Source organism: Schistosoma mansoni, chromosome W, assembly GCF_000237925.1.
Source record: "Schistosoma mansoni strain Puerto Rico chromosome W, complete genome".
NCBI lineage: Eukaryota > Metazoa > Platyhelminthes > Trematoda > Strigeidida > Schistosomatidae > Schistosoma > Schistosoma mansoni.
This window is the reverse complement of record NC_031502.1, coordinates 2,126,375-2,141,333: the sequence shown is the minus strand read 5'-3', so window position 1 is coordinate 2,141,333 and position 14,959 is coordinate 2,126,375. Positions and strand designations below refer to the sequence as shown.

Sequence of the window (14,959 nt, the reverse complement as noted above, 5' to 3'; positions counted from 1 at the left end):
GAGCATTTTTCAGATGACATTTTCTTCAGAGTGTAACACTTACAAAATAATGACATTCCGTTGTATTGTCGAGGACCGATTGAATGATCATTACAATGTTCGTCTTACAGTCATGATGCTATGGGTTTGTTATGGTGGTTACGAAATTCTGCAAATCAGAGGGCGTTAAGACTTGGGGGTCTGCTTGGAGAGCTGTTCTGAAAAGGACAAATTGTAGGAATACCTGACTCCCAAGTTCATTATTGTGTGTTAGTTGGTTGACGACTTACTGTTTATGGTTAGGTCTAGGTTGAGTAAAGTATTACTAAACATGTTCATCCACATTTAGCCATGTTCAGCTCTAAATTCCATTTCGAGCACCATTACCTTGTTGAGCTCCGTACTGATGCAATTTTGCATATTGTTCAGGTCCTCAGGGGGATATGAATACACTATTTTAGAATCATCTGCATATAAAAGCTTACCAATACAGAAGGGATCGTAAATATTTCTTATATAAGCTAAAAAACGAACAACCTTACGAACAATATCACTTTTGACAGGCACGGAATCCAACTATCAGTTTGTGTTGAATATTTGGTGTCGGTGACTGAGGGAAAAATTGAATCAAACATGTAGATGGTTACTGATCTTGAAAGATGTGAGTCTGTTTGTAAAACACTAATGATAGACCATGTCGAAAGCTTTAGAAATGTCAAAGTATAGCACTAATGTGATGTATGCTACATACGTCTGTCGATATAAGGAGTATGTAACACCAATCAGAAGTGAAATATATGGAAGCAGAAAACTAAGAAGGTCGTGTTGAAAAGTGAAATAGGAAGGAGTTGTGAATTAATAGAATCATATGGAGTGTAAAGAATAATTGACAGATTATTTGCAAATGAAGTACTTTATGTATGGTTCTTATGTGACCAAGACACTACAATTTGTAATAAAAAATATATTGGTTGTCCTCATCTGTTTTTGTTTACAACGCTAAAGCTAGGAATCTTTGGTTATGTCGCGTAAAGACTAGTTTGGTAAAGTTAGGGTGGCAGATCATACAGAATTGAGTTTTAGGGTAACCATGTTGGGAACCAGTGACAAGTTTTTCAGTGAACAAATAGTTGGAGAATCCGTCACCAACAGTTTTTCCTATCATCCTAGAGACAGCTGGAGTAATATTTATTAGCCAGTAGTTGCTGATTTCCATATTTGTAACGTCGTATGTATGCAACTGCGCCTATAGCCCTGATTTCTTCGATTGTTGGTGGGGTGACATCTATGGGGGTGTCTGTGTGTGTTGTTTCGTTGTCTAGTCTAATTAAGAGTTCAAAATGTTCTACCCGCCTGTTTAAGACCTTAAGAGATTTTATAGCATTACTAATTTTCGGATAGTAATCATGTATATGACTTTCGAACCAGTGTTATTTAGGGATTTCTGATTGTTCGCAGAAATATAATTGAAAAGGCTTTAAGGTTGTTTATGTACTATACAGGACGCATGGTATATCTTTGTTTTGAGATGCGCGATCGCTTTTATCGAAAAGGAGGATTAAGTTTCGTACTCCTCATCAATGGTTCCTAACTTATGTTTTTCTTCAATTTAATCAAAATTCATAGTTGATTTTGCTACTGTCGTCAAGCTTCCTAATCAATTACGATAATTAACGGATATAAATGATTCGTTATGCTTCATAATCCTCTACGTTTTGAGAGGTGCACAGGAATCTAAACACGAGTTTGTGACCTGATAGAATGCGTCAGTTGCATCCACAGGACTAATACTTAATAGGTTACTTCAATCAGTATCTTACCATAATATTCATGAGATCTCAGTCAAAATGTTTATAATCTCTATAGAGTGGATTTTTGTATGGGTTGGTTATGATAGGGACAGATAGGGAGAGCACTACCATTTTATGGTCATAGCTTTCACATTCATTGTATACTCGTATCGAAAATGGGGTGATATCTAGTTAGAATATGGCAACTTAGGCAAAGCACATTCGTCTCAGGCTAAGCGCTGACTATGACGTTTTATTTCTTGATCAGTATGTCTTTTACAATTGATTATTTGAAGCAAACAGGAAGTAAGAACCTAATATCTTCGATACAATCACATCTTATGGTTTGGGCACCATTCAACATGGTTAATTCAATGGACAGAGAAAGCGTTAAATTTTGCTATAAACTACAGCTTTCGTATTGCATAACAAAAAGTAGTACACAATATTAGAAAAAAACTTTTATTTTGCAAATACAGACCAAACCAAAAATGAATTACACAGTTTATTATATTAAAGAGCAAAACAAAAGGAGGTGATAGGTGAGAAAAGAAGTGATCACAGAGTACAAATGAGGGGTTATCAAATTATTTAAACATACAGGCTGATTTCATTCATCATTATAAACTAACATGTAAATGATCAAAGACCATCAAATTGTTAAGAACGATTTGATCGAATTACTAACCCTTGGTGTTCAATACCTATTTCTGTAACCTGTAAAAGATGAATAACATAATGATGGATTTTTAAAAAATGTGTAATTGAAATCATACGATAAAATTGTGAAGCAACATGATTTCGGATTTTGGAAAACGATTTTTAAAGAAGTTAGTGTTAAGTTATATACAAGAAGACTTATTTGTCATCTACAAATTAATGTACTGGAATTTAAGTCATACCTTGTTGTTTGAGTACTATTGATACTACTCAGTTACGTAACCTGATGCAAGTGAAGCCGTGTTTCGAACCTACGAATAACTTGTCGGAGAGGAGGATTGAGAGATGTGAGAAACTACCTAACAGTTCACAGTGATAGTTGAAGTGATGTTAATGTTCACTAAAATACATAGTGAATAGGTAATGGAACCACAAAACAAATATCTAAAGCATTACTTACAGATTGAATAAATAAAATGGATGATTTGCTGCTTAACTTGATAGTTCATAAAAATTATAATTAACTGGCATGTCTCAGCTCCACTTATTCTAATTCAGAAAACTATGAATATGAGGTTAATCCATATGATGATAAGTAAAAGGGGATTTATTTCATTACCATAAAAGTGTAACAATTTTGCCTATACTGGAATTTAAAAAGTGATGGAAGTTTTTTATCATCCATTTTTATAAGTTCTTTATTGATATTTAATAAATGATCAGGCTGGTAGCTGAAAAGCTCAGTTAGAAATGAATTCTTATTAAGACATATATATAATATATTTTTCTTCCTATAACGCGTACAACTTGAGCACCCGAACGCTAGAATCCTCCAAGTTGCAAGTCAGAAGTCCAGTGGGGGAGGAATCTTATTCCAAACAGTGTCAAGTATGGTACAAAGCACTCAGGAATTCATAGTTTTTAGTAAAAACGAAATCATCATTACAGTCATCCAATCTGTATGCAGTTGTATTTAGCGCTCGTCCAATTGGGAAGCTACACGTTAAGATTCTGGAACGTCCTTCCAAAAGATGATTAGAAGGGAATACCTCCGACTCTTTCTGAGCTCCTTAACCCCCCCCCTTTGAGTTATATATATATATATATATATATATATATATATATATACAGAGAGAGAGAGAGAGAAAGTAATCTGAATTTCATATTTGCATACCCCAGTTACACGGCATAGTTGACCCTTCATCGTTGGTACATAGTATGCTCCACTTAGAGGATCACGTACGGAATCCTTACCACTGAAAAAAATATACATGAAAAACAAAACTACAGATAACTTGTAGCAATAAATAGTGATAATTCAGAGAAAGAATTAAATTTTCATTTTTAGAGATCAGTAAATAGATGAATCAGCACACATTATTTATTTAATGAACTAAGATATTGTCTATTGAATCGTCCAATGTTTGGATATAGTCTGCTGATTCATTTCACAAGAAAGTACGTTTTTAACATTAGATACACCACAATAAAAGTATAAGATGACAACTATTTCTGGAAAAACTACAATAATATTTAAGTTCCTATTTGCATTCCATATGATAGTGGTCATCAATGATTAAAGATACATCTGATGACATGGAATTAATATTTGTCTTCTATCTTCTTCTAACATTATTCCTCGACGTCTACTTGGATAGCTTTTGTTTCGTTAACACTGCAGTCCTTACGTTTGGATTTTCATTACACTTTATATTAATTCCTTAGTCTTTTTGCATCTCAACTCGGTGATAGATTCTTTTCTTCACTATGCTGGTAGACATTTATACCATAGGGATTTATGATACTCATAACTGATGATTAATAACCAACGAAGAAGAAGTAGAAAAAACGTTTACAATCAAGAATTATCTAAAGAGAAAAATGAAAATTTTTCACTAACCGATAGATAGGAGTATAAGTAGCAGCGCATATATCGAAAGGATTTAAAGGATCATAACTTAATGTATGCGAATCTTCATTTGGTGTTACTGATTCACATGCTTGTAGAATTTTACGTGTTTGTTGAGCAACTTCTATGGATGGTGCCAAATCTAATAAACGTCTTGCCATAGTTGCAGCGGATCGATAATTTTTCAGTTTATACAATAAATTCAATGCTGTTCTAAGAGTTAATATAAGATGTGGTGTTTCCAAACGACAATGTGTAAAATAACATGCTAATTCAGCATTACGAATCTAATCAAATAAATGAATAAATATTTATGATAAATAATAATGTATTAGGCTATGTGATAATTTTTATTAATAGAATTACCATTAGGTGTTAATTTATGTTTAAATGATTTAAAGTAAAGACAGTTTTCTTTTCTGAAGACATTAGAAACACTAACCGATAATAAAATCAGTTTAAATATTTACCACTAACAAACTACTTGAATGCCCCCAAATGCCCTGGTACGGCCGAGAGTGAGGAGAGTCCGCTCTCCCTCTCGAAATGCTTTTACATGCCCACGCGTATATAGCCTCTGACAGGGAAGTCCTACTCACTGCCATCTCGTAGCGGGGGTGTTGTTCACGAAAGTGAGAGGACAAAAAGCGAATGTCCGAGGCTTTAACCGGGTTAGTGGATACGGAAAGTCCACCTAGAGGAGTTAGAAAACCCTGATTCCAAACCAATGGTGCACATAGGCTCCATGATCCTTAGGGAACAAATGGCGTATGAATCAATCGTTGGTCACCGACTACCATGAAACTGCATCTCCTCACGACGCTACACTGCCTTGTGGATCAGACCTTCAGGCCAAAGGTTCCGGGTGTTGCCCCCTAAGAAAACTACCTGTTTCAGTTTGAGCAGCTGGACAGTATCATAGCCCTCACACAAATCAAATGAGATTTGTGCGGCGGGGGCATATATATCTGGTGGTTCCTTGTACCAATATTTATGTGTTTAAATAAATAAAAACTCCTTGAATAACTTGAGAAATGTTTCATTTTGTGAGCTGAATGAAAATCTAGCTCAAATACTTATATAATTTGAACATTGTAAACACACTAAGCATAACTATTCAAAAGTGTATAAAATACATAGTTTACAAAAAAACAACAACCTTATACTGTAAAATGTATTCCGACTTACCTGTTCAGCTATTGTATCCTTTGGCATAGATTTACGTGTCATTTCCATGGATAAACCCACAATATATTCTCTACAAATATTGATTAAACTACGAGCTTCTGATTCTTCCGATGGTGAATCAACTACCAATAATGGAATAGATAATAAAATCATTCGAAAACGATTGATAGCATCTTGAAATTTCCCTTTAGTTGTTAATTGATATGCTGTTTGTAGACGAGTTATTAAATCATTTAAACTTATTACAGGAGCTGGTAAAGCAGATGTCGATGAAACCTTTTTCCTAGTAAAGACATTGATATAAATATATTTTAAAATTATAAAAAGAATTAAAGTAATATGATTAAAATGAAAGCTATAAACTTAAAGAATACAAACATTATAAGCAAAGATGATGATAGTTATCAGTGAAATCAAGGACGCGCGTTTCGTCCTACTTAGGACTCGTCAGGCGGAAGTACCTACATAAGAGTCAATGTTAACTCTTGGACCCAGTATCGTTCGTTTCAAACACCACAGCTACTGAGTCCAGATAGCTGCTATCTTAAGCGACCGGGTGAAGCTTTAATTCATTTTTGCATTAGTTATTTGAATCTTCTTATTGACGTTTAGGATTGCAAATGATCAGTGTCTTATTGGCATATGTGCAAAAAACCAATACAAAGATGAATTAAAGAATACAAGTTTGAATTATAGTGATAAACTATTACGGTTACATAATACATACAGATTAGGAATATTCTTATAAAATTTCAAATGACGATAGAAGCTATTTTCTATTAATAAATGCATTAATTAGGCAAATTAATGATGTCGGCTCAATGGTCTACAGGTTAAGCGGCCGCGTGGGGAACCGAAAGTTCTGAGTTTGAGTCCCACGTGAGGTTTGTAGATACACACTTCTGAGGAGTCCCATGCTAGGACGAAACGGCCGTTCAGTGCTTCCAGGTTTTCAATGGTGGTCTAGCTTAAATCGACTCGTGAATGATAAATGTAAATAAAGCCTTAGTATTTGATACATGTATACATATGTAAGAATTTGTATTTGAACAGAAGTCATTCACAAAGCTTATTTTTATACATTCCATTTAATATATTGTGAATATGATAAAAGGTTTTCACACTGGCTATGGAAAACAATTATCTATACTAATTCACTGAAATGTTTGGATACTCAACGATGAATATTGAAGACTGTAGAGAAATAAAACAAACATATACAAAATAAAAAAGTTAATCAATGAGTGGAATGAATAAATTTACCAGTTGCGTTGAGGATATGCAAACTGTGATGGTACCAATGGTAAAGCCATACACATTATACGAGATGCACTGAACAAATTCATAAAAATTGTTTTATACGGTTCAAAGTTGACCACTCCAACCTGAAAATTGACAAGTTACTTTAATTATTCTTATTTTATTATGTGAAAAAAAAGATGAAATAACAAAAGAAAATGCCATGAAATATCTTCGCCTGTATCAAGCTAACATGGACATTTGTGGACACATATTCAATTAAGAAAATGTTGAGATTTTGGACAGTGGGAATATAAAGAAGACTGAAGAATTTTTAGAGGTTTGGAATTCAGGTCAATCAGAAATCAATAGACACATCGAAATCGATTAAATCTATCAGCAAATTAGAAAAATCATGGACAAACATACAATTGAAAATCAAGTCAAAAGGAGAGACAATTCAAATCAATATGCAGATACTGATAGGATGAACGTTAACAATAATCAATCAAGATCAGGATAAACAGGACAAACTGTCAGTCATCCGTGTAGAACAGTTTGCTTCTACCGGAAGTCTGTGCAGATATTGTTCAGAGGAATAGTGAAAGCTTGACAATCAATTATCCAGCTTAGAGAACGAAACTTCACGAAAAACTAATCAAAAAGTTCCATTTAATAATTTTTTCATTCACTAACTAGTTAAAAATTTATGTAATAAGTTACAGCTATTCTGTGTGAGATGTGAATCGATGGTCAAACGGTTACATGTTCACTTTCTACAGGGTTAGTTGCATAAGAAAATTTTTATACAAACATGATATGGTAACAAGTATCCATGGATTGAGCTTTCCAAAGAACGTTTCTCCTACGACTATAAGAATGAAAATGAATAAAATGACCATTTAAGTTATCACAATTCAAGAAGAAACATAAGCTATGCGGAGCTGTTAGGATTAGTCCCCCAAAACCAGATTATTAATTAGGCTGTTAACTTTCGTGTCAACAAAGCCTCATGACTGAAAATCAAATACACTCCTTAAATTTTGTTTCGTTTGTAGTGTTTGATTGTAAAGATTAATCTTTTCTTATTTGTGAGTAGTAATTTTTCGATATAAAATAAATGAGGTAGATTTATTCTCATATCAGTATCATAACTTAGTCATACTGTCTTCATTATGAAGTATATATCACGGATAAGATTAATACCATAATGGAAAACAATTGGAAGTCAGGAAATAGCAGTAATATATATGATACTGTGCTTAATAATTAGCGTGATATAAACAGTCGATATATTGCCATAAATAACATCGGTAATATCGCAAAATTTGAATTACTAGCTTTTATTATTCCACAAAGCCTATTCAATTGACGTTTATTGATACATATTCCTTAAACTACTTCAGTTATTCGACTAAATGAAGTAATAATCATCTTCTGCTTAGTTCAGTAAGAAACTTTTAAACTAGCCTGCTTCAAAAATCGTTGAATAAATGGTCACTCTCTATAAACACATAAGATATTTCAGATGGCTCTACAGTCTTCTTATTTATTCTGGAATCAATAATTATCTTTTATTTGTTAGTGTTGTGGTGTATGCTACTTATGTCTGTCGACATAAGTAGTATGTAACACAAATCAAAAGTGGAATACCTGGTAGCAGACGTTTGAGAAGGTGGAATAGAAGAGAACAGGAATGTAAACAGAGAGTAATTGAAATAACAACAGAAATGAAGGAACGATGAAGTTTTTAAGAGACAATAGATGGAAGACGTGCAAATGAAGTATTTAATGTGTAGCTTTCACATTTCATGGAAGAATAAATTAATTGTACCCGCACCTCAGTGTTTGTTCACTACAACGTTGGTAGGATATAGATTAGATTACAAGATTATGTTGGAGGATACTGATTAACCCGTCCGTAACCAATCAGCGCTAGCGGATAATTGGAGAGGGTTCTATAATCTTCTTGTGTAAAGTTATAAACATACTAACGTTTGTCTTTCTGTGATTCACTGTCATTTAACTTGGTTTACTTGAAATATAAATACGTACCTTCACCCAAGTTCGTGTTCTGTTTAGAGGACTAGCCGAGTGAAGTAGTGTCCGAAGAATGCTTATCGATAAGAGTAGTTGAGTCGGTTAACGAAAGACCTAATAGTTATTGACCTAGAAAAAGCACATTATGTTCAACTAGACAGTTGAAATATTCAAGTTTTTGAGTGTTTGTAAACAAAAAAAGCATCAAGGATATCGTTTTTTTGAAGAACAAACTCTAAATACAAAGGAATATAATTTAACAAAACATAAAGAGGAAAACAATAAAATTTACCTGAGCACTGAGTAGACGCATTGCATTCATCCAATTTCCAGCCATAATTTGGTCAGCTGGTAAATTAGAATTTTCACTCCACAAATAACTATTAGGTCGACCAGGTGATGGAGCAACGTATGCATTCTCATTTTTATTTGTTAAAACTGTACTGGAATTTTGAAGATCAGATGGTAACTCTAAATCAGCATCATTAATATCCCAACCACCATCCTCTGGATTTTTATCACCAGTTTCATTTGTATTTACTGTATCACCACCAATATCTAATTCATCTTCGAGTTCATTTGGTTCTAATAATGAAAATAAGGATTTTTAGATATTGATCGTTGTGACGAAACTATTGACCACGAATAATAACCACTATGGGGTTTTGTATAGATTACAGAATTTTCATAGTTCCTAAGTCACGAGAAGTGATCTTGATTAGACTAAGATTGAAAACCTAGAAGCGATCAACAGCTATTTTGTCTTAGTATGCACACCTCAGCAGTGAGCATCCACGAACCCACTATATGGTATTGAGTCCTAAATTATAAACCCCTAAGCCGGTATTCACTGGTGGAGATGTCGAGCTTTGACGAACCCACGATATTTTGCGACCATCTACCACTACCTGAGTTGGATAACTGTCTGACACCTGACATAGCTGAACTTTACTTGTCACAGATTACTAGTACTCTAGGAGTTTTACTCTGAAGCTAGCCCACTGCTTACTGGTGATGGTCTAGTCAAGACCACTTCGTGACTTAGAAACTATGAAAATGAATTAGGAATAAAGCTAATAATAATTCTAACTTAGTAGAGACGATTCGAAGCTAACAAATATTTTTCTGTTTTATATTGACAAAGTCATTCGAAAGCTTCATAAAATTTATTGGATAGCAGCTAATAGCAGAATTCACGATGTGTATTTTAGTGCAGTTGAAACTAGTTTGGTGGTTTGATATTCATAATAGGACTCGAACTAAATAATTACCGCTTCAAATACTAATACATTATCCAGTAAGATCAGTCAGTCAGCTACAACGTGGGACCAGGCACATTTATGCTTCCAATAAGATACAGATTTACAATGGTCACCAACATGTTTAAGTAACCCATATGGTAACAGAGACTGAAAAAATCATTTCTAAACGTGGACAACAGAAAAACATAAAATCTTTAGAGAAATAGTAACATCTACAACGTGTATAGGAGGAATTTATAGAAACTTCTTCGACACTATGGAAATCCTGAGAAGATTGTCACTATTATCCATAACTCGTACGACGGACTACAGTGCAAAGTCGTGCATGGAGTACAGCTGACAGATGCATTGCAAGTAAGGACCGGAGTCAGACAAGGCTGTCTACTCTCTTTCTTCTGGTGATTGACTGGATTATGAAAGCCTCGACATCTGAGGGGAAGCACACAATACAATGGACATCTCAGAATCAATTAGATGATTTGGACTTCGCAGATGACCTAGCCCTCCTATCATATACACGCGAACAAATACAGACGAAGACAACTAATGTAGCAGCCTCTGAATCAATAGGCCTCAACATACACAAAGGAAAAAACAAGATTCTCAAATACAACACGGAGAACGCCAAGCCAATTACACTTGATGGCGAAACTCTGGAAGATGTGGAAACATTCGCGTATCTGGGATGCATCATTGATGAACAAGGAGGATCTGATGCAAATGTAAAGGCGAGGATTGGCAAGGCAAGGACCACATTCCTACAATTAAAGAACAACTTGAACTAAAAACAACTGTCATTCAATATCAAAGTCAGAATCTTCAATACGAACGTCAAAACAGTCCTACTGTACGGAGTTGAAACATGGAGAACAAATACATACATCGTCAAGAAAGTACAAGTATTTATAAACAGTTGTTTACGCAAACTACTCAACATTCTCTGGCCGGATACTATCAGCAACAGAGTTTTATGGGAGAGGACAAACCAGCTTCCAGCTGAAGAGGAAATTAGGAAAAGACGTTGGAAGTGGATCAGACATACATTAAGGAAATCACCAAACTGCATCACGAAACAAGCCCCAACCTGGAATCCTGAAGGGAAGCGGAAAAGAGGACGGGCAAAGAACACATTACGCCAGGAAATAAAAGCAGATATAAAAAGGATGGATAGCAACTGGAAAGGATTGCCCAGGACAGGGTTGGATGGGGAGTGCTGGTGGGCGGTCTATGCTCCACCAAGAGGGGTGACAGGCGTAAGTAAGTAATATACTGAAATTTTTCATGTATATCGATTTTAATAAGAGACCCTCTTTCTCATATGGAGCAAATAATGTAATCGTGGCTGTAATCAATCTGAGACACAGTACGCCTATGTTCTTGAATCTCCGTGATTGTCTTTCCTTCTTTATCCTTGACAGGTCTTTCCGGTTTACTATGTCTCCCTGGTAGTTTCTTCGTTGTATCATATAGTTGTTTCGTGTCCCCTTCTCTAGCAGCTTTTTCCGCCGTTGTTGCTAGTTCTCCCATGTATTTCTGCTTGTCGGCTTTCATGTTCTTTTTCGCTTGTTTGTTTGCTTCTTCGCAATCTGTTTGTGTCCTGACTTTCCCTGCTCATGTTCGACTGTTGTTAACTGCTGTCTTCTTGTTCTTCCTTTTTTTTCAATTTCTCCAGGGTTCCCATACAGATCCATTCCTTATGATGCTTTTTGAGACCCAGAACCTCCTGACACGTTGAAGTTAATGCTTCTTTGATCCCTTTCTAGTTGTCCTCCATAGTAGTTTCTTCTTTCAGTGGATCCTGTAGAGTTTAGAACCTGTTGTTGAGAGTTATCTTGAATTGGTTGAGTTTGTTAGTATCTCAAAGGAAGGCTGTATTGAACCTTTGTAATGGTGTTCCCCTAGTTGTCCAGTGTTTCTCTAGCTCCAGTTTCATCTTCGCCACAACCAGGCGGAATTTCAGTATATAGCACAATGTAAGTTGAGTAACTTTCAGAACACTTCTTGTCTTGATTACATGACAATTCAATAAACAGAAAACTATTGGTTTGATGTAGTCTAGAGTAAAGAAAGACTAGTGAACTCAATAAAATTACCAAAAAAAACACAAAACTAACATGATAAATTAAATTTACCATCAAGTTCAAGATTTGCATCTTTTCCCCAAGCGCCTTCAGGTACATCTTCTGTATCTAAAAGTAAACTGGCTGATGCCACAGAAGTACCAATTAGTTTGCTATCTTGTTCATCATTTTTATTATTTGACTTTAATGCAGCATTTCGACGTTGAGCTATTGCTGTTTCAAAGAAATCTAATTGTATACTTAGAAGAGGCCAATCAGTTTCTGAAGGTTTTCCATCAGTAATTTTATCAGCTCGAAGAATAGGCGGTGATGGCATTATTAAGCTGGCATTTGAATCGATTTCCGGTACAAAAGAAACATTTGAATCACCTGGTACAGATTGTAACGATAATGCAGTGAGCTGCTCCTCCAACTCTTTAGTTTCCTGTTGAAGACCGTGTGTAGCAGAGGTAAGATAGGCAAGTGGTTCTATAGAAAGACAACAAATATTTTCATTAACTGAATAACATTGCGTATAAAACTAATAGAACACATGTGCCCACTTTCTTTTTTCTTTTCTCTTACACGTACACATGTTACATCTACATATTCACCAACTTAATACATGACCTGTACAGTTAACCAAATCGTGAGTGAGGTATTACATTAGTTTTTAAAAGGTTGATTAGAAAGAAGTCATTAAGTTTAGAGCATATTGTGACACGAGGCTATGATATGATAGATGTCGTACAGGACAGCTATCCATCTGTTCGTCACAACTCTCTGGTTGAGGTTCTAGAAATGGTGCAACTCGGTGACTTGAGATGCAACCAGACGTGGTTTAAAATAGAAGCTAATGACGACCATGCTATCATAAAAAAAGAAAGTAACTGCCTCAACTGAAAGAATTTTTTCCAGAATTGTATATACAATTAAGTATCATTCTTCTTCACTTATTTTTTTTGACTGTACTCTTCTCAGTTTGATTTCTTCGATTGTTATTTTGTATAGTGCATACTCTTTTTAGTACACAGTTATATCAAAATATATGTGCATTAAATAAAAGTGTTAAGAAGGTTCATTGACTGTGAAGCAGAGAGGTTTAGTTAGTGCTATATATACACGACCAAATCAAACAATAAGGAATCATTTATAAGAAAAGAATATTAATTCATGACTTGCCAAAATTCCTACGCTCCATGATTAATTAAAGTCGAATGAGTAAATAAAAACAATTTGGATATTTCATTAAAGTCATGAACTGATCTAACTTAAACCACCATTAAAACGTGGATGGTACTGGACGGACACTCCGTCCTAGTATGGGACGTTTCAGTAGCAAGCATCCGAGATGCCACATGCTGAAATTGAGCCCAAAATCTTCGGTCACGCACCCTGAGCCTATAGATCACAACTTTAACATCAAATCCTTTATACTTTGAAAATCAACAAGTGTGTTTATTTCAGTTTTTCAATGTATATTTTGAGTAGTTCACTGGTGAATACTGTGAATAAGATGTGGTCTTCTGACGTTTTGTAGCATGACACATACTATTAGTTTAGTTTATTGCTTTCATTGAAAAAAATATTGGAAAGTTTTCTAGAATTTATTACTTACTCTGTCCACAATTACGTAGTAGTTTTACACGTTCAGCAACATCACCCAAAAGTAATGCAATATGATAATGACTTGATGTGTCCTTTCGGATTTCAGCTACAAAAGAAAAAAGAAAAGGATTTGTTACAAAAAAGTTTTTTATTCATTCTACGGATGAAATGTCTTTAAATGCCCTGGTATGACCAAGGGTGAGGAGAAACCACTCTCCCTCTTGGAATGCTCCCACATATAGCTGCATGTATTTAGCCACTGCCAGGGAAGTCCTACTGACTTCTTTCTCGATGCTGGGGTGTTGCCTACGAAATTGAGAGGATGAAAAGAGAGTATCGACGCTTAAACTAGCTTGGTAGGTACGGAGGATCCACCTAGGGGAGTTGGAGAACCCTGAGTGTAAACCAATAGTGCATATGGGCCTCAAAGCTTATGTGTTTAAATAATAATCATACTGATAAAACAAACAAGTTTAAAGGCAAGTAATATCAACCAATAGCGCTCGACTGGATAGAGTAGGTTTAGCCTTACCACAATATTAATATTATGAAATGAGCTCCCCCCAAGAGTAAAAAAAATAAATTAGTGGTTATTGTAAGCAGTGTTTATCATAAAAGGATGAAGGAAAACCAGAAAAAAATAAGCAGACGATAAACTACCATAAAAAGTACTGTACATTCAACTGATCATTTACTCATTATTAAATATAGTTAACTGATAACAACAGGGAAAATACATTCATTTAACAATTAAAGTTTAGGAATAAAGCAGTTGAAAAAAAAAAACTCTAATCCATCTGACACCCCTAACCTTGATATTTCATATCATCGCTACCATGGATGGATGAGTGTAGGAAAAATAAAAGTACCAATCAAATTGTAACCAAACAGGAAAGCAATCTATGAATTAAAGTTATTTTTAATAGGCATTTTATGTATAGAGCAGTAATAATTAGATAATTCAAAATTAATTTTCTCATTTACACTGCCTATCTACCTACGAATGTTTTGTTAAAACAGTTAACTGTAGAATGCAACCATTGAAAATTTAAGATTATTATTAAAACTTAGTATTCATTAGTGATTATGTGCGAACCAAGAATACAAAAAAATCCCACTTACCAATTTTCATCATTTTTTTTAATTTCTTCCAAATTTCCAGTAATCAAATATAGGAATGTGAGTTTATCAAAATTTTTAACTCGTTGATAAGTCATTTCCACT

General features: G+C 34.7%; 1 protein-coding gene across 1 annotated transcript; it reads right to left on the bottom strand.

Moving 5' to 3' along the window:
• Positions 1 to 2,429: 2,429 nt before the first annotated feature.
• Smp_142920 (putative coatomer alpha subunit) lies at positions 2,430 to 14,952 on the bottom strand (the record flags this gene model as incomplete). The annotated part of the gene is made up of 10 exons (XM_018799901.1): positions 2,430 to 2,486; positions 3,604 to 3,685; positions 4,330 to 4,625; positions 5,527 to 5,809; positions 6,790 to 6,911; positions 9,098 to 9,390; positions 12,200 to 12,267; positions 12,331 to 12,616; positions 13,746 to 13,816; positions 14,858 to 14,952. The coding sequence occupies 10 exons, from the start codon at positions 14,950 to 14,952 to the stop codon at positions 2,430 to 2,432; spliced, it is 1,653 nt and encodes a 550-aa protein (XP_018653768.1).
• Positions 14,953 to 14,959: the final 7 nt, after the last annotated feature.